Below are 20,340 nucleotides of genomic sequence, written 5' to 3'. Positions count from 1 at the left end.
CGCATGCTGTCCATTCACTGCTTTGGGAGTTTTGAAACTAGCCAAGCTCGGCTATTTTCAGAAGCCCCATAGCCATGAATGGAAAGCGCACGGCACATGCACAGCCACCTCTCCATTCACTGCAATGGGACCGGCTTGTCTATTTTTTGGAACTCCCATAGTAGTAAATGAAGGGTGGCTACACTTAAGGTGTGCTTGCACTTCGAGGGTCTTGTTCTGGAGATAGGTATGGGTCCCAGGGTCTTAGCCATATGCCATCAATTTCTGATTTGCAAATATTCTTTTTAGTTTGCAAAGTTGCATCTGAACACACCATAAGACTTCTGGAGCAATGTTCTTTGGAGACCAAAGTGGAGATGTTTAGCCATAATGCATAGCACCATGTTTGGAAAAAACCAAACCCGGCACAAACGCCTCATACCAGCTTTCAAGCACAGAGGTGGAGGGTGATGACTTGGGCTTTTTTTGCAGCCACAGAACCAGGAGACCTTGCAGTCATTTGAGTCGGCCGTAAACACTTCTGTATATCAAAATACTTTAGAGTTGACTGTGAGGCCATCTATCCAACAGCCAATGTTTAGCCAAAACTGCGTCATGGAAGTTTTGGGGAGCTGCCTCTTCTTTAGAAAGATTTTTTTTTTTTTTTAAATCTCCCTTTTTTTAACTAAATATTCTTAAAGAATCGGCAGCTCTCTGAAACCATTTTTTTTCCCTTTGTACTTCTAATTCATTTTAATTGGATCTGGGACTTTGCAGAGGGAGCAGCCGGCACGCTGAGGAGATTGAGGCACACATATTTGCAATAGGCCCATATTCCTTTCCTTCTGGTGATCGCATACCTACCAGTTTGAGTCTCTGTTTATTATGGATTTTCTGCCATAGAATGTCAGCTCCTTTGTATCCTATGTCTAATACCTTGTAGCAGTGTTGAATGTTCGACTTGAATCATTCCTTCCCCCTGCCTCCATCGCCAATTTACTACTGTACATCAGAGTCCCATAGGATGTACTCCAGCTGTCAGACATTTATGGCTTGTCATACAATAAATATACCACCTATAGAGATGCCAAAATGCTACATGCAATTTGATATAAAAATTAAAGGCCATCTGTCAGCAGATTTGTACCTATAAAACTGGCTTACCTGTTACATGTGCACTTGGCAGCTGAAGGCATCTGTGTTGGTCCCATGTTCATATGTGCCCACATTACTGAGAAACATGAAGTTTTAATATATGCAAATGAGCCTCTAGGATCAACGGGTGCGTTGCCATTATATACCTTGAGCAGTGGTTCTCAACCTTTCTAAAGCCGTGACCCCTTAATACAGTTCCTCATGTTGTGGTGACCCCCAACCATTACATTTTTTTCCTTGCTACGTCATAACTAATTTTGCTACTGTTATGAATTGTAATGTAAATATCTTATATGCAGGATGTATTTTTATTGCTACAAATTGAACATACTTAAAGCAGAGTAATTAATCACAAAGACATCCACAGTGCCATCCACAGATCCCCCCTAAACAGTGCCATCCACAGATCCCCCCCTAAACAGTGCCATCCACAGATCCCCCCCTAAACAGTGCCGTCCACAGATCCCCCCCTAAACAGTGCCATCCACAGATCCCCCTCCCCTAAACAGTGCCATCCACAGATCCCCCTTCCCTAAACAGTGCCACCCACAGATCTCCCCCCTAAACAGTGCCATCCACAGTTCCCCCCCTAAACAGTGCCATCCACAGTTCCCCCCCTAAACAGTGCCATCCACAGATCCCCCCCTAAACAGTGCCATCCACAGATCCCCCCCTAAACAGTGCCATCCACAGATCCCCCCTAAACAGTGCCATGATGGCACTGTTTAGGGGAGGGGGGAGATCTGTGGATGGCACTGTTTAGGGGAGGGGGGATCTGTGGATGGCACTGTAGGCGGATCTGTGGATGGCACTGCCATTCACAGATCCCCCTACAGTGCCATCCACAGATCTCCCTCCCCGACGCTCACAGCAGTATATTTATAAACTAATCAGTAACTACTTTAACTTTAATCATTGCTCATTGCTGAGCTCTTTACTTGGATTATAATTTATTTGGATATAGGATATCTTACTTTGTCTTAGCTCCGGTAATAGCAGGCAGTGCGGGGGGCGGCGCTCACTCACTGACGTCACGCGCCTGCTCCTCCCACTAGGCGGCGCAGGCGCGTGACGTCAGTGAGTGAGCGCCGCCCCCCGCACTGCCTGCTATTACCGGAGCTAAGACAAAGTAAGATATCCCATATCCAAATAAATTATAATCCAAGTAAAGAGCTCAGCAATGAGCAATAATTAAAGTTAAAGTAGTTACTGATTAGTTTATAAATATACTGCTCTGAGCGGCGTGGCCCTGTATATTCTAACCCCCAGGCAAGCGTCCCTGTCACCATCGGAACGCTTGGGGGTTAGAATATACCATCGGATTTGAGTTTTTACGATCTCACTGAGCTCGTAAAACTCAGATCCGATGGTATATTCTAACCCCCAGGCAAGCATCCCCGTCACCATGGGAACGCCTGGGGGTTAGAATATACCATCAGATCTTCTGAGTTACTCAGCCGCAAAACAAACACCGGCTCTGAGTTACTCAGCCGCAAAACAAGCACCGGCCCCTAGGTTGAGAACCGCTGACCTAGAGCCTCAGCTCTCTCTGCAACTGCCGTGCCCCATGCACTTTAATAGGTCCAGGCAGTGAAAACGTCCCAACACCTGTCGCTGTGAATCAAAGGGCAGTTTCAGTGAGAGTGGAGCCTTTAGGCCAGTGATGGTGAACCTTTTACAGACTGAGTGCCCAAACTGCAACCCAAAACCCACTTATTTATTGCAAAGTGCCAAAGCTGCAATTTAACCTGAATATTCCAGTCTAATATAGTATATCTTCCATGTAGTTTATCATTTAGCTATACTAGCCTGCCTATAGTCAATGTGCTGCCTGTGCTGTTTATAGTGCGCCCTGCGCTGATGAATGGCAGGAAAAGTCTAAGGCCTATTGGTACACCATAGACTTTTTCCAGGGTTTGGGTGCCCACAGAGAGGGCTGTGAGTGCCACCTCTGGCACCTGTGCCATAGGTTCACCACCACTGCTCTAGGAGTAATAGCAAGCCCTCCATTGTTCCTAGTGGCTCATTTGCATATATTAAAATGTCATTTTTCTCAGCAATGTGGGCACATATGAACATGGGTTCAATGCAGATGTCTTCAGCTGTCAAGCGCACATGTAACAGGTCAGCCAGTTTCATAATTAAAAATCTGCTTACAGATGCCCTTTAGTATCTTTATTAATACCAATATGAAACAATTGCCTAAAATCAAGAAGAAAAAAAAAATCATGAGTCCACATAGAAGATGAAAAAGACGAGTGGGACACCTGCTTTGCAAAAAAGTTACTACCATAAATTGCAAACAATCAATCATCCACAGACAAGTGGTGCTATGTTGATGTGTCCCCAGCAGTCAAGTGCTCACAGTAAGGGCTCGTTCACATGACAAATTGCGGATCCGCAAAACACAGATGCCGCCCGTGTGCCTTCCGCAATTTGTGCAACGGAACGGACGGCCCTTATTGAAGTGAATGGGTCCGCACCCGAGCTGCAAAATGAGGCTCTGATGCGGAACCAAACCTTGGTCGTGTGAATGAGCCCTAAATCACATGTAGAGAGTTAATAATGTAACCTTGGACCTCAGGAACACCAGTAAATTAGGGTTTAAAAACAGCCTTGTATAGGTTCCAGCCAACCCCATTTGAAGCTTTCAATAGAGAAACGCATCTTGAGGGGTGGAACCCTGGTGTGGGTGTACCATTGGCCTCTACTATTGTATGTACATTGGGACCGGAGTGGTGGGGAACTTTTATTGTTGGGTATTTTATATGTATATTAGTCTCAGGATTACTAATTGTTTACTATATACCCATTTGGTATTACCTGCTTGTCTCCTGTTCCCTGTTTCTAAATACAATGGTGAAGGTAATGTATAATAGTAACTGTTTTTGCCCACAAGGTGTCCCACTTGTCTTCCTCATCTTCTTTGTGGACTTTATGAAGTTATACTTTTCTTATGTAAATTACTTTAAATATGTATTAATAAAGTTATGAATATGTATCTATAGGTGGCATATTTGTTAGTTACGCATACAGATTTGGGCTATTGCATATGTAATTATTAATTGGTGTTGTGTATACTCTACAAGATGCCATGTATGTTTTTGGCTGGAAGGCCCCATTAATAACCTAAGCTCTCCAATCTGATGTAAACCAGCTGATACCTTAAATTAAATAAGTGATTATTAAGTGAGTCTACCTATTATAGAATACATAGCAATCACACTGATATGTTTAGCCCCTTAGAGGGGGTATCCCATGACTAAAGTAAAAAATATCAGACATCATATAGTACATGACGTCCTCTTTTTAACGAATCTAGAACCAGCCCTGTACCTCACATGGATCCAGAGATTGCCCCATTGATTGCTCTGCTAAATTTATATCAAGCTGAAATCTCAAGAGGAGTGTCTTTTCCATATCATCACCATGACGGCCACAAGGAGATTGACCCTTGACCTCTGTAGGGGCAGGAACAGAGAAAGGTTAAAACGCCCCCTCCTCCACCATACACCAGTGCTTCCTGTCCCTACAGAGACCAAGGCAGAGAAAGGTCTCCCTGTGTGCCAGGGAGATGAAGAAAGAAGTTGGCGTTTATTAATGTGGATCTCCTGGTGAGGAGAAGGGTGCTGTGGCACTTATCTTGAACCACAGGACCCGCAGTGCTCCCTGCTCGCTGGCGGTCTAGTACCAACATTGGGCAGGAGAGAGACAGGAGGGCTCGCTCTGGTAGATCCAGAGCCTGCTCCCGGGGTAGCGCCCTCCTCCTGGCCCTGGTGGCTTAAGCTGGAGAGAGTGCCCAGCGCATTAGCGTATTGGATCAGGTCACTTCCGGTGCGTCCAGAAAGTGACGTAGGAGGCGGGCGACAAAACGAGGAAGCTGCGTGCGACTGATCTGAGGTCTGGTGTTCAGGATGTCAGGCCCAGAACCACAATCGCCCAGAGAGCTTGATGCTCCTACTCGGCCTCCTGTAAATTCCCGGTGGGGATTGTTCTTTTTCTATGGCACTCATTGGGGTCAGGATTCACCCTTTATATTATTCAGGGTCTCATCTGATTATTGCGCACAGCGGTGGGAGAGAGTGCCCAGCGCATTAGCGTATTGGATCACGTCACTTCCGGTGTGTCCAGGAAGTGACGTAGGAGGCGGGCGACAAAACGAGGAAGCTGCGTGCGACTGATCTGAGGTCTGGTGTTCAAGATGTCAGGCCCAGAACCACATCTGATTATTGCGCACAGCGGTGGTGCACCTATTCCGCAATACATATGTCCATCCGTCTAAATTTTTTGGTCTGTTCTCGCCTCATAGGTATCTAAGGAGGCTCAGAAGAAACAAAAAAAAAACGGCAAAATGCATTTCATGTTTTAAAAGGTTACCAGACGGATACCCCTAAAAGATCTGCAAAGAATGCATTTCTAATATACTCCGGGAGGAACGTGTGTCTCTAAGGGACGAGGTTTTCTCCATGATCCAGGAGGAGGTCAAGGCTTCATTATCCCAGATATCGGAATCTGACCAGGGACCCTTACCTCCAAAGAGGCAAAAAATAATTCCACCCTCCTCTTCTGATTCTGAGTGCGTGGGTGACGATGCTTCCTCTTCCAGGCAGTGAGAGGATGAGTACCCTCTTTCGGAAGGAGAACTCCTCGAGGGCAGTAAAAAATTATATTTTGCCTCTGAGGAGATGTCGGATCTCCTAAAAGCTGTAAGAGCCACCATGGGGGTGGAGGACATTCAAAAACCTCACTCTATTCAGGAGGAGATGTTCGGGGATCTAAGGACCAAAATAGCCAAAGTGTTCCCAATTAATGAAAACATTAGGGATATGATCTTAGAGGAATGGTCAGGCCCTGAGTAGAGACTAGAGCGATCCAGAGAATATAAGAACTGTCTATTGTTTGATCTGGCAGAGTCCAAACAATTTGACAAGATCCTTAAGAGAGACGTGCAAGTGGCCAAGGTCAATAAAAAAAATTACTCTGTGCTCTTTGAGGATGCATCACAATTGAGAGACCCCATGGAGAGGAAAACAGCTTATTACGCAAATCTTGGGAAGCCTCTATGTTTAATCTCAAATCTAACATCGTTGCGAGCTCAGTAGCGAGCTCCATGTACCTCTGGCTGAACGAACTAAAATCCCATTTGACGAATAAGACACTCAGGGAGGAGATAATAAATTATTTCCCCCTACTTAAATCTGCAATGGCCTTTTTGGCAGATGCTTCCGCAGAATCCATTAGATTTTCTGCCAAAGATGCAGGTCTTTCTAATGCGGCACGTCGTGCCCTTTGGATGAAATCCTGGTCCGGGGAACAAAACTTCAAAAATGAAATTATGTTCTATCCTTTTTTCAGGTGATTACGTCTACGGGCCAGTCTTAGACAAGATACTTGAAAAGGCTTCTGACAAAAAGAAGGGATTTCCTGAGGATAAAACTTATAGGAGGAAAGTGCCCTTTTGTTCCTTTCCTGGACAAGAGAGATCCTACAGAGGGAAAGGGAAGTCAGGCCGCTGGAGTTATCCCAAAGGAGGTAAAGGGAAAGGATTTCTCCTTAACCCCAGAGTAAACCCAGCGATAAACAATGATGCCAGAGTGGGGGGAAGAATGAAGAATTTTCTATCTGCCTGGGAAAATATAACTTCAAATCCCTGGGTTCAGGAAGTAGTCAGAGCGGGCTACAAGATAGAATTTTTTTTTTCAGTACCCCCAAGGAGATTTCTGATATCCAATCTGGGGTCGAGGCAAGCTCAGAGCGGCATTTGGCAAAGTATCAAAGACCTCATAGGGCTAGGTGTCATAATTCAGGTCCCGGTCTCAGAACAAGGTCAGGGATTTTACTCCAGTCTCTTTCTGGTAAAAAAAAAAGTATCATTCCATATGATTTATAAACCTGAGATTTTTCAACAAGTACATTACTTACCGGAAATTCAGGATGGAATCCTTGGGATCTCTAATTCCTCTAATAAATTTCTATAATTTAAAACAGCATTTCTGATTGCAATCAAGTCTGCAAGGAGGCTGGGTGAGATACAGGCGATTTCAATTAGGGAGCCCTATTTCAGAATCCTGGAAGATAGGATAATACTCAGACTAGATCCGGGGTTCCTTCCCAAGGTAGTATCTGACTTCCACAGAGATCGGGAGATCATCCTCCCATCTTTTTGCAATAATACAAAAAATAGCAGGGAGAGTTCTTTTTACACCCTAGATGTTGGACAAGCGGTTCTAAAATACTTGGAGGTCACAAAAAACTTTAGATAGTCCAATAGTCTTCTTGTTCAGCCCTCAGAGAAGGGAATAGGTTGTCTAGATCTTCCATTGCTAAACAATTTCCCATTGTTATACCACTCAGGGTTTTTCTTGTCCAACTAACCTAAAAGCTCATTCAACCAGAGCTATGTCCTCTTCACAGGCTGAAAGAGCAGGTACCTCCTTGGAAGACATTTGTAGGGCGGCAACCTGGTCCAGTGTAAATACCTTTTATAAAGCATTACCGCTTAGATTTTTCAAAAACTGCTGATCTGTCTTTTGGACGTAAGGTCCTTCAGGCAGTAGCCCCCCCTTGATATTATCATTTTGGATATCTCCTTGTGGTAGTCATGGTGATATGGAAAATCAGAACTAGACTTACCGGGAATTCGGTTTTCATGAAATCGCCATGACTGTCCATTATTCCCTACCTAATTTAATTTTTTGTGTGGAGGTATGAAGCAATACCTTCTATTTGTATAATACGTTTATATAGTTGCCTCCACCTTCACTCTGATAATTTTGGAATGCACTGGTGTATGGTGGAGAGGGGGGGGGGGGGCGTATTAACCTTCCTCTGTTCCTGCACCTACAGAGGTCAAGGGTCAATCTCCTTATGGCCATCAGGGTGATTTCATGGGAGCCGAATTACCGGTAAGTCTAATTCCGATTTTCTGCTGCAGCTCAAGGGACATGTCCATGCTCTCCCTGTCATAACTCAGGAGGCAGTTGAAGAATGAAACTGAGCATGTGCGGCCTTCTCAGTGAGCAGGTCAAAGAAATAAAAACAGAGCAGGTGGCACTATACAGATACATTTTATTAAATAACTCAGTGGCTATACTGAATATTTAATTACATGCACTTACAAAAGTATTCAGATCCAGGTGCTGGACGATGGATTGATGTTAAGGGGATGTATAGACTGGCTCACAAGTAGGGTTGTCACGATACCAAAATTTTGACTATTTCGAAACCGTAAAAAAGTATTGTGATACTCGATACCATTCGATACTACGCGAAAAAATAAAACGCCAAAAAAGCCATTCCATTTTATGGAATGTCCGGACCATAATCGAACAGTCCTAGCCTGTTTTTTGGGGGACAAGGTGACTAAAAAATGGCAAATCGCGCAGTTTTTCTTTTTTATTTATTTTCTGTTACGGCGTTCACCGCATAGGAGATATTTTTTTCATATTTTAATAGTTTGGACTTTTCGGACGTAGCAATATGTAATATGTTTATTTATTTATTGTTTATATATTTTATATGTAAAATTGGGAAAGGGTGATTTATACTTAATATTTTGGTGGTTCTTTTTTTGTTTTTGTTTTTTACTTTTTTTTTTTACTTTTTATATGATAACTATTTGATACTGCCACCAATTATTTAATACTGGGGGGATCGGGGGGGTGGGGTGGGTGTACTACGCCACCAATGTTTTTAATAGTGGCGGGGGGGAGTGAGAGGGGAGGGGCTGTGGCCACTGCCCACCAATGAAGATAACTAACGTTTAACCCCTTAGTGACCACCCATACACCTTTTCACGGCGGTCACTAAGGGGCCTTAGGCTGGTCTGGGGAGCGGGGACCTGGCTCTCATGAAAGCCGCAGCCCTGCTGTAACAGCCCCGACTGGCAGGAATGCCGATCCGGGCTGTTTAACACTTCACATGCTGCAGACAATGGGGCCCGCCGCATGTAAAGTGCTGACAGAGGGAGCGGACTCCCTCTGTCTCCCATCGGCACCCGCAAATATGATGGCGGGGTGCCGATGTGTGTGAAGGCTGGCAGGGGTGTGATGTAGGCCCTAGACCAGCCTTCAGTAATTTCCAGCAGGCCTGTTGGTCAATGTTGGAATAGCATTGCCATTAAAATGCAATGCACTGTAGGGATAGTTCATTGCATTTTTAAAAGCAATCAAAATACTGTCTATTATAGTCCCCTTGTGGGACTGTTAAGTGGTAAAAAAAAAAAAAAAACATTAAAATAAAAAAATCGCGTTTTTTCAATTGAAAATACGCTTTTCAATGAAAAAAATTGCAAAAAAAATCTCCCCCATATGTTTAGTATTGCCGCATCCGTAACGACCCAGACTACATAAATGTCACATAAATTATCCCCTACGGTGTAAGCCGTAAACAAAAAAAATAAAAAGACAGAATTGCTAATTTATTCTTAGTTGCCACAAAAAAAAACTTAATAACAAGCGATCAAAAAGCGTCATTTACTCCACAATTATACAAATTAAAAATACACGTTGTCTCGCAAAAATCAAGCCCTCACACAACTCCATAGAAAGAAAAAGAAAAAAGTTATGGGTCTTGGGAAGCGGCAATGCAAAAACATTTTTCTTTTAACCCCTTGGCTGAAAGAGTTTTTTTTTGCGTTTTTAATTTTTCTTTCCTGTTTTTCCGAGAGCCATAACTTTTTTATATTTTTGGTCACATAGCTGTATGAGGGCTTATTTTTTGAGGGACAAGTTGTACTTTCTAATGCCACCATTAATTATGGCATAAAATGTAGAGGGAAGCGGGAAAGAAATTCCAAATGGGGTGGAATTGGGGAAAAAAAAACGCAATCCCTCCACCGTTTTACAGGGTTTTTTTTCCCACGGCGTTTTGTTTAAGGCAAAACTGACCCATGCCCATTCTCTGGGTCAGTAAGATTACAACGATACCCCATATGTAGTTTTTTTTATGTCTAAATAGTGTAAAAATAAATTTCGACTTTGAGAACATTTAAAATTTTTTTTTTTACATCACCATATTCTGACCCCCATAACTTTTTTTTTATACTTATGTCTACTGAGCAGTTTAGGGGCTCATTCTTTGTGGAACAATCTGTACTTTTTATTGATACCATTTCGGAGTGTGTGTGACTTTTTGATCACATTTTTTGGGGTTGGAGAAGCAAGGAAAAAATTGCAAATCAGCCATTTTGACCCTTTTTTCCGTTATGCCATTCGCCGTACTGGATATATATTTTTTTTCTATTTTAATTGTATGGGCGTTTTAAGTCGTAGTGATACCCATGATATTTACAGATGAAACTCGAAAAATTTGAATATCGTGCAAAAGTCCATTTATTTCATTAATGCAAATTAAAAGGAATTGCATTAATGCAGCTTAAAATTTGAATTTTGTGAAAAGGTTCAATATTCTAGGCTCAAAGTGTCACACTCTAGTCAGCTAATCAATCCATACCCCCTGAGCAAAGGGTACCTCAAAATTGATACTTTGGGGTTTCATAAGCTGTAAGCCATAATCATCCAAATTATAACAAATAAAGGCTTAAAATATCTCGCTTTGCATGTAATGAGTCTATCTCATATGTTGGTTTCACCTTTTAAGTTGGATTACTGAAATAAATTAACTTTTCACAATATTCAAATTTTTAGAGTTTCACCTGTGTGTGTGTGTGTGTGTGTGTGTATAGTTATTTAGGTATTTATTTTTTAATTATACGGAAAGGTGGGTGATTTTAACTTTTTTATATATATTTTTTTTATATTTTTTTACTTAAAAAAGTGGGATCATTGTGCCTCATATACGAGTTTATTCATTATATTTTTTAATTTTTTATTTTGGTTTATCAGGGATTTTATATTTGCCATTTACAGTCAATTTTGCTCATTTCTTATCCTGGCCTGCCATTTGGTGGCCAAAATAAGAATTGCAGCATGAACACTTTCAGCCTTAGGCCAAGTTCACACAAACGTATGGCTTTTATAATTTTTTGCGGTCCGTTTTTCACGGATCCGTTGTTCCGTTTTTGAGTTCCGTTGTGTTTCTGTTCCGTTTTTCCGTTCCGTTTTTCCGTATGGCATATACAGTGTACAGTAATTACATAGAAAAAATTGGGCTGGGCATAACGATTTCAATGGATGGTTCAGGAAAAAACGGAACGGAAATGGAAGATGCATTTCCGTATGTGTTCCGTTTTTTTTGCGGACCCATTGACTTGAATGGAGCCACGACCCGTGATTTACGGCCAAATATAGGACAAGCTCCTATCTTTCAACGGAACGGAAATACGGAAACGGAATGCATACGGAATACATTCCGGTTTTTTTGTGGAACCATTGAAATGAATGGTTCCGTATACGGAACACAAAAAAACGGCCCGTACACCCGCAAAAAAAACGTTCGTGTGAACTAGGCCTTATCAGCAAGGCTGAGAGTGTTCAGCCCAACTACCGATGCTCGAATTGGCCACATGGGGCAACAGTAGGAAGCCCGGAAGCACGAGTTTCTGGGTTTTTGTGCATTTAGGTGCTGTGATCTCACTTGATCACGGCATGTAAAGCATTTAATTACCGTTATTGGCATTATTGCCAGTCACGGTAATTAGCCGCAGGTCTCTGCTGTGTGAAACAGCATAGATCTGCCGGCCATGACACCCGCTGCACGTGTGAGCGGGCACCATGTTTGCACTTCGCTCCAGCGCCATACATGTACGGCGCTGGTAGCGAAAGGGTAAAAAAAAAGGGGTTTTATTGCAAAAAAAAGTTGTAAAACGTCAAAAAAAATTGATATATGTATTTGGTATCAGTGTAATCGTATTGACCCAGAGAATAAAGATATTATGTTATTTATACTGAAAAATTAACGCTGTAAAATTTACGTAATTGCATAAAAACGCAGTGGCAGTATTGCTGTTATTCCCATCAACCTCCCAGAAAGAGTTAATAAAAGTTAATCAGAAAGTTATGTGTACCCCAAAATGGCGCCATTAAAAATTAAAACTTGTCCCGCAAAAAACAAGCCCTCATAAAGCTATATAGACGGAAAAATAAAAAAGTTGTAGCTCTTGGAACGCGGCGATGAATAAAGAAAAGCTCTTGGTCAGTAAGGCCCAAAACAGGCTGGTCACTAAGGGGTTAATACAAATACAGGAGGCGGGTGCCGGCGGCAGAATCACATACCCAGCACCCGACCTCTGACAGGGAGCTGCGATTAACCCCTCAGGGTTAACTGCAGCTCCCTGTCATAGAGGTCGGGTGCTGGGTATGTGATTCTGACGCCGGCACCCGCCTCCTGTATTTGTATTAATGGTTTAGTTATCTTCATTGGTGGGGCAGTGGCCACAGCCCCTCCTCTTCCCCTCTCACTTGTCATTGGTGGCACGGGGGGAGGGAGAAGACTCCTTCTTTCATGTGCTGATAAGGGAACATGGAGTGCGCTGAGAGCAGCGCATGTCATGTTCTGTGATACTGGCAAATCCCGTTATCGAATTGATACCGTTACAAAAGTATCGATTGGGTATCCATAATTTGATACCCAGTGCAACCCTACTCGCAAGCTGATCCTGTTCTACAAACCAAGTCCTATCTTTTAGCGGAACGGCCGGATCGCGGACCCATTAAAGTGATGAGGGTCCGCGATCCGATGCGGCTGACCTACGGCCGGCGATCGTGCATTACGGCCCGCTATTTGTGGGCCGCTGCACAGGCACGGGTCACACACGTTCGTGTGAACTCGGCCTAACTCTGATACTGGTCATTTAACCCCTCAGATGCAGCAGTCAGTAGCGACGCTGGCCTTAGACAGAGGGCATAGGCTTTGTCTGTTCTTTGATTGGAGCTCCTACAGCAAAATTGTGGGGCTCTGATCTGTTTCTATGGCAAGCTGGGGCCTGGTGAAGGCTCCCAGGCCTGTCATAGTAAGCTGCCTTTTAACCCCTTCAGGACCTCAACCGTACATGTACAGCGGAAGTCTGGTCTTTAAACATGGCGCCTGCTCGCACATGCAGCAGGAGCCATAGCCGCCGGGTTTCTGCAAATTTAAATAGCGGAGACCCACGGCACATGTATGCAATCAGCCATAATGCTGATCGTATATATTTTTCCTTTCAGATGCCGTGGTCAAATGTGACCACGGCATCAGAGCAGTCCGGAAGCGGAAGCCGCGCTCTTCTGCTCCGGTAACAGCGTTCTCCGGTTGAGATCGAATACAGCACTGTATTGTTATATTGCAAATGAAGTGTTCAATGATGGCTATATAGCCATCAATTAATACAATGGGCAATCTAATGATTGGCAGTTATTGTCACCTAAGGGGACTTAAAAAAAAAAGTGAAAAAAAGGTTTTTACAAATATAAAAGTTCAAATCACCCCCCTTTCCTTAAAATTAAACTAAAAATACTTAACCAATAAAAAAAATAAACATCATGGGCATCGCCACGTGCGAAAATGCCCATACAATCAAACTATAACAATATTTATGGCAAATGGTATAACGGGAAACAAAATAAAAACATCCAATTGGCCATTTTTTGTCACTTAAACTCCCCAATCATTTTTTTTTATAAAAAGTGATCAAAAAGTCGCACACACTTCATATTGGTATCACTGAAAAGTACAGATCGTCCTGCAAAAAAGGAGCCCTCACACAGCCCGTACACATAACTACAAGAAAGTTATAGGGGTAAGAATATGGTATATATTTTTTTTATCAAAGTTTTATTATTTTTTTTAAATTATTAAAACGCAAGAAAAATTATACAAGTGTGGTATCGTTGTAACCGTACTGACCTGAAGAATGAAGATAACAGGTATATTTTACCACATAGTGTACGGTGTAATTTTTTTTTATAAAAACCATTTGTCAGAATTTTTTCCCTATTCTACCCCATTTGGAAAAATAAAATCCGCTTCCCGTTACATAGTATGCAACCGTAAATGGTGCCATTAGAAAGTACAACTTGTCCCGCAAAAAATAATCCCTCATAAGGCTATATGAATTGAAAAATAAAAAAGTTAGGATTATGGGAAGGTGGGGAGTGAAAAACTAAAATGCTAAAATGGAAAATCTCAGAATAGTACTAATAAAAGCTGCAGCTCATCCTGCCAAAAACAAACGCTCACACCGTTCTGTAGATAAAAATATAGAAACTTATAGCGATGTAAAAATTATTTTTTCAAACGTTTTCATTTCTTTACAGTAGTGAACATAACTGTATAAATGTGGTATTGCTGCAACCTTATTGAACCACAGAATAAGAGTGCACAATTAATGCCGTAAAAACACAAAAAAACTTGACAGAATTTCAATTTCAACTCTCAATGTTTTCCCTTTTTCAAATATAGCATTGGAAATTAAATGGTTCTGTTAAAAAATATATAGTAAAAACAGAAATTTGGTAAAACGGAGCTCAAAAACCTGCTCAAACGGGTTTCGTTACACTCCGCAAATAAGGACATAAATCAACAGTTATGAATCTAATATGGACCCGGTGCGCAACAGGTAAACCTAAAATAGTCCAAACTCACCACTAAAAAATATAATCGTGGCGAACGTGGGTAAGGGCCCTATATATTGTGAGTTTGTTGGGGAGGCGCTGAGGTTCATTTTAATGAACAATGTTTTCCAATTTGGTGACGATTGGTTCAGACAGAAGCTGGGCACGGCAATGGGAACCCCCGTCTCCTGCACTTTTGCTAATATGTACCTCGCCAGACTGGAAGACAGGTATATTTATTCTGTCACTAACCCTTTTCTTTCTAAATTGAAAGTTTACCTACGTTTTGTAGATGACGTTTTTGTAGTCTGGGAGGGTACAGAAAAAGAGTGCAAAGAATTTGTTGATTATGTGAATAAAAATGACATGGGCTTCATCATGAATTTTGGAGGAAATAGGTTGGAGTTCCTGGATGTGGCTGTCCTGGTGGAAGGCGACGAGTTGGTCACGGAGGGCTTTCGTAAGCCCACGGCGACCAACTCCTTGCTCCACCATGACAGCTTCCATCCACGGAGTGTCAAAAAGGCCGTACCATACGGGCAGTTTATTAGACTGAGACGCATCAACAGCAGAAATAGTGGTTATCATAGACAGGCTGATGATCTCAGACAACGCTTAGTAAAAAGGGGTTACCCTGAAGAAGCACTAAGCAGAGACATGAAAAGAGTGGAGGAGAATTTCTCACAGGAATGCCTTTTGAATAGTGGTAACAAGAAGAAAGACAGGGGTATAGACCAAATCAAGGGTGCTAGATTTGCGTTCTCCTTCAAATACAGTCCAATGGCGGATCGCATCCGGTCTGTCATATTTAAAAATTGGGACGTTTTGAGGAGGGACGCAACTCTCAATAAGTTAACAGGACAGAGACCCCTCATCTCCTTCAGAAGGAGTCACACTATCAAGGATAAACTTGTTAGGAGCAGGCTACAGAAAGAGAAGAGCAAGAATTGGCTAAAAAGTAACTTGCCAAAAGGCAATTACAGGTGTGGAAATTGTTCACTGTGCACTAATAATTCACAGAAAAAGAGTATTGAATTTGCTGGTATCCGGCATACTGTCAATACCTTTATTAACTGTCGCAGTACTTATTTAGTATACCTATTATTGTGCACATGTGGACATCTCTACATCGGTAAAACTATTAGATGCCTGTTCGAACGAGTAAGGGAACATTTTAATTCTATCAAGACAGGGAAAGGTTGTCCAAGGTTTATAGAACACATCAGAAGTGCCCATGATAGTGATACGAGTTGTGTCTCTTTTTCTGGCCTGGAAACCGTATCTGCCGTCTCCTCCTGCAGAGAGAGGCTAATTGGATATTGCGAACACAAGCCCTAGGGGAATTGGGACTTAATGATAGGAACGACCTAAGTCCATTTTTGGAACATCTTAATATGTCAAGCTTTCTGTTGCTTATTCTGCGTATGGTCCTTGGTTATTGCACGTACATTCTTTTTATATTGTGTCTGTATGTATCCCTGTCCCAGTCACCCCCTGGATGCGGACGCGGCTTGATCTGTCAATTTTCATGACAGCTGCCTGCGCCAGTATTTAAGAGGAGTGATGTGTAGACACGCATTGACGCACAGCCAGAAGAAGGGCATTTGGTGCGAAACGGCCGCCGCTGATCAATGCGTGTATTTTGAATTGTCCGCCCCCTGCCTGATGTAGCATCGGAATAATAAAGTTGCTGAATTGATTACACACGGGTGAGTGCCGCTGTTTTGTTCCGTTCTACAGTACCTTGTCACTAAAAAATATAACTTGTCCCTAAAAAAAAAAAAAAAAAAAGTTAAAAAGGTATTGATCTTGAATTGGGAGAAGGCAAAAACGAAAATGCAAAAGCAAAAATTAGCCCATTCTTTAAGGGGTTAATGTAGAATTAACAAAGTGTTAAATGATGGTTTTGTAGAGGGAGCATTATGCAAAAAGAGTATGATTATATCCTGATACAAAATCTATTAGTTCCTATATTTTATTCCCTCTGCAAAATTCCTAAGTGCTGATTCCCTCTGCCCATGAGGCCAGTTGTAGAGGGGATTGGCTCTTTAATGAAAACCTGTCAGTGGCTGGATTTCCTTCCCAAGCAATTAGTCGTTGTCCAGCAGATCTCCAAGCATGTCTTGGAAGTCTTAGGCCCCTTTCACACGGGCGTTGCGGAAAAATGTGCGGGTGCGTTGCGGGAACACCTGCGATTTTTCCGCACGAGTGCAAAACATTGTAATGCGTTTTGCACTCGCGTGAGAAAAATCGTGCGTGTTTGGTACCCAAACCCGAACTTCTTCACAGAAGTTCGGACTTAGGATCGGTGTTCTGTGGATTGTATTATTTTCCCTTATAACATGGTTATAAGGGAAAATAATAGCATTCTGAATAAGGAATGCATAGTAAAATAGCACTGGAGGGGTTAAAAAAAAAATAATAATAATTTAACTCACCTTAATCCACTTGCTCGCGTAGCCCGGCATCTCCTTGTGTCCCCTTTGTTGAAGGACCTGTGATGACGTCACTCCGGTCATCACATGATCTTTTACCATGGTGATTCACCATGGTAAAAGATCATGTGACGTACCATGTGATGATCGGAGTTACGTCATCCCAGGTCCTTGAACTATAGTTAATGCTCACCACAGGTCCTTCAACAAAGGAGACACAAGGAGATGCCGGGCTACGCGAGCAAGTGGATTAAGGTGAGTTAAAAAATTTTTTATTTTTTTTTAACCCCTCCAGTGCTATTTTACTTTGCATTCTGTATTCAGAATGCTATTATTTTCCCTTATAACCATGTTATAAGGGAAAATAATAATGATCGGGTCTCCATTCCGATCGTCTCCTAGCAACCTTGCGTGAAAATCGCACCGCATCCGCACTTGCTTGCGGATGCTTGCGATTTTCACGCAACCCCATTCACTTCTATGGGGCCTGCGTTGCGTGAAAAACGCAGAATATAGAACATGCTGCGATTTTCACGCAACGCATAAGTGATGCGTGAAAATCACCGCTCATGTGAACAGCCCCATAGAAATGAATGGGTTAGGATTCCGTGCGGATGCAATGCGTTCACCTCCCGCATCGCATCCGCGCGGAATACTCGCCCGTGTGAAAGAGGCCTTAGGCTACTTTCACACTTGCGGCAGAGAGATCCGGCAAGCAGTTCCGTCGCCGGAACTGCCTGCCGGATCAGGCAAAATGTATGCTAACTGATGGCATTAGTAAGACTGATCAGGATCCTGATCAGTCTTAAAAAATGCCTGATCAGTCGAAAAAATGCATTGAAATGCCGGATCCGTCTTTCCGGTGTCATTTTTTCACCTTTTTTTCAGTCTGCGCATGCGCATACCGGAAGGACGGATCCGGCATTCCGGTATTCTGAATACACTAATACATTCCTATGGGAAAAAATGCCTGATCCGGCATTCAGGCAAGTCTTCAGTTTTTTTTAGCCGGAGATAAAACTGTAGCATGCTACGGTTTTCTCTTTTGCCTGATCAGTCAAAACGACTGAACTGAAGACATCCTGATGCAAACTGAACGGATTACTCTCCATTCAGAATGCATGGGGACATACCTGATCAGTTATTTTCCGGTATAGAGCCCCTGTGACGGAACTCTATGCCGGAAAAGAACAACGCAAGTGTGAAAGTAGCCTTAGCACAGTATAAGGCTACATGCACACGACAGTTGTTTTTCTCTGCCTCCGTTCCGTTTTTGTTTTTTTTGCGGATAGGATGGGGACCTATTTATTTCAATGGGTCAGCAAAAAAATGCTGATAGTTCATCCGTTTGTGTTCTGCGCCCGTTGTCCGTGTTTCCCTTCAGCAAAAAAAATAGTGCATGTCCTACTTTTTTCACATTTGCGGACAAGGATAGGCATTTATTACAAGGGATCTGTGGAAAAAAACGGATCCTCCAAAAAAAAACGGATGCCACATCCATTTTTTTTGGCAGACACACAATTTGCAGACGCAAAAAACAACGGTTGTGTGCATGAGGCCTTATGGGAAGATACATACTGTTGGCTAATGTGTGACATAGAATCCTGATATGCCTCCACTCCTCATGACTTTGCGTTGACTCCTTTCATATAATTTATTTTCTCCAATTATCGCCATGTCTTAAAAATTATTATTTTTATTGTATTACACTATTTACTGTCCTATAATTATTTTGTTTGAAAACGCTTCTATATTCAGCTAATTTGGGGCATTGGTGGTGCCAAGTTTTCACCATCGCTTGCAAACATCTATTTAGCATGGTGGGAACATAATTTGACTTATCCATTCAGAACCCTTTTGACCAAAGCATCCTCTGGTATGGCTGCTACATTGGCATGTCATCAGTGTTTGATCATCTAATGCGGTGGCCATACCAGAATTTTACAAGTCTTGCAATTTCAAATACTCATTCAGTTGTCACCATGAGGATATGGGAGTGTGGCACTAGGGGGACTGGTGGGTAATAGTACCATCCCAGTCTCGCCTGTTCTTGGAGAAACCCTTTTTAGCGCCAATAGTGGTAGGTCAGTGTCAAGCTACTTAGGTATATAGTGGATCTTACATCAACATAACATTTGTAAAAGAGTATAATAAAAGAAGACGTGTGGATATATATAAAAAAAAATAATAATAATTATAATATATAGGATAAAAAATATATAAAAGATTATACACACAGATAGGAACACTACATTCAGTCTCAAGTGCCTAAGAGAACGTATTCTGCAGTGTCATACATGACATAGTGTGGTGTAGTAGGGTGAATTGGTTGTATCAAATAGGTAAAATCTGTTTAAAAGGATACGAGTACATATAATAAAATACTGTAGTATCGTAAGTTCATTTACTGATGAAGGGACGTGCCTGTCCCGAAACGCGTTGAGCCGGATTTTTACATGTATTGCAATAAAGACCTTTGAAGAGAAACACCCGTGTGATTGACTGCCTTCATCCGTTAAAACTCTAGAAGCGATCCAGGCTGGGGGGGGGGGGGTGTTTGGTTTACAGGTGTATTATGCTTATCCTGGTAAACCGCCCCCCTCGTGAAGTGAGTAAATGAACCTATGAAGTGATTCTAAAACCATTTTTGCAAAACATCGATGGGGTTAAAATGCTCTCTACACCCCTTGGTAAATTCTGTTCACTGTGCGGTTTCTATAATGGGGTCAATTCTTGGTAGTTATTTCACCTCTGAGCATCTGCAGTTGTCCGCCAGTGTTGTATAAATCACCAAGCCAGGACTCAAATGTACATGGTGCTCTTTCTCTTTTGAACTCTTCAGTGTGCCCAAGCAGCAGTTTATGACCACATGGGTACGATAAAATATGGGGTGCTTTTTCTCTTGTTACCCCTATGAAAATGAACCATCAACCTGAGTTTGTATGTTCTCCCTGTGTTTACATGGGTTTCCTCCACAACTCCCAAGAGATAATGATAGATAATTTAGTTTGTGAGCTCCACTGGGGACTTTAAGTGACGACAATGATTGTAAAGCTCTGCAAAATGTTTTGGCACTATATAAGCAAATAAAATAAATAATAAAATCATATTGTGCACAGATTTGTGAATCATTTTGTCATATGACTAACATCTGTGTCTTCTTTTCTTGGAAGGGTTTTTCATCCCTGGCTTCCCCAAACTTAAAAGATTTCAAAGTCATCATGAACAAATTCTCAGCAAGCTTTTCCCCAAGCTAAAAAAGCATATGGTAACATATTTGT

General features: G+C 42.2%; 1 protein-coding gene across 2 annotated transcripts in view; it reads left to right on the top strand.

Moving 5' to 3' along the window:
- LOC120980783 (USP6 N-terminal-like protein) overlaps window positions 1–20,340 on the top strand; it is a 188,414-nt gene that overhangs the window by 141,887 nt on the left and 26,187 nt on the right. For both annotated transcript variants that reach the window (XM_040410063.1, XM_040410062.1), the window contains one exon: window positions 20,233–20,327. In XM_040410063.1, coding sequence (XP_040265997.1) covers window positions 20,233–20,327 — 95 coding nt within the window. The remainder of the gene's footprint in view (window positions 1–20,232; window positions 20,328–20,340) is intronic.

Source organism: Bufo bufo, chromosome 10, assembly GCF_905171765.1.
Source record: "Bufo bufo chromosome 10, aBufBuf1.1, whole genome shotgun sequence".
NCBI lineage: Eukaryota > Metazoa > Chordata > Amphibia > Anura > Bufonidae > Bufo > Bufo bufo.
This window is presented reverse-complemented; position numbering and strand designations above follow the sequence as displayed.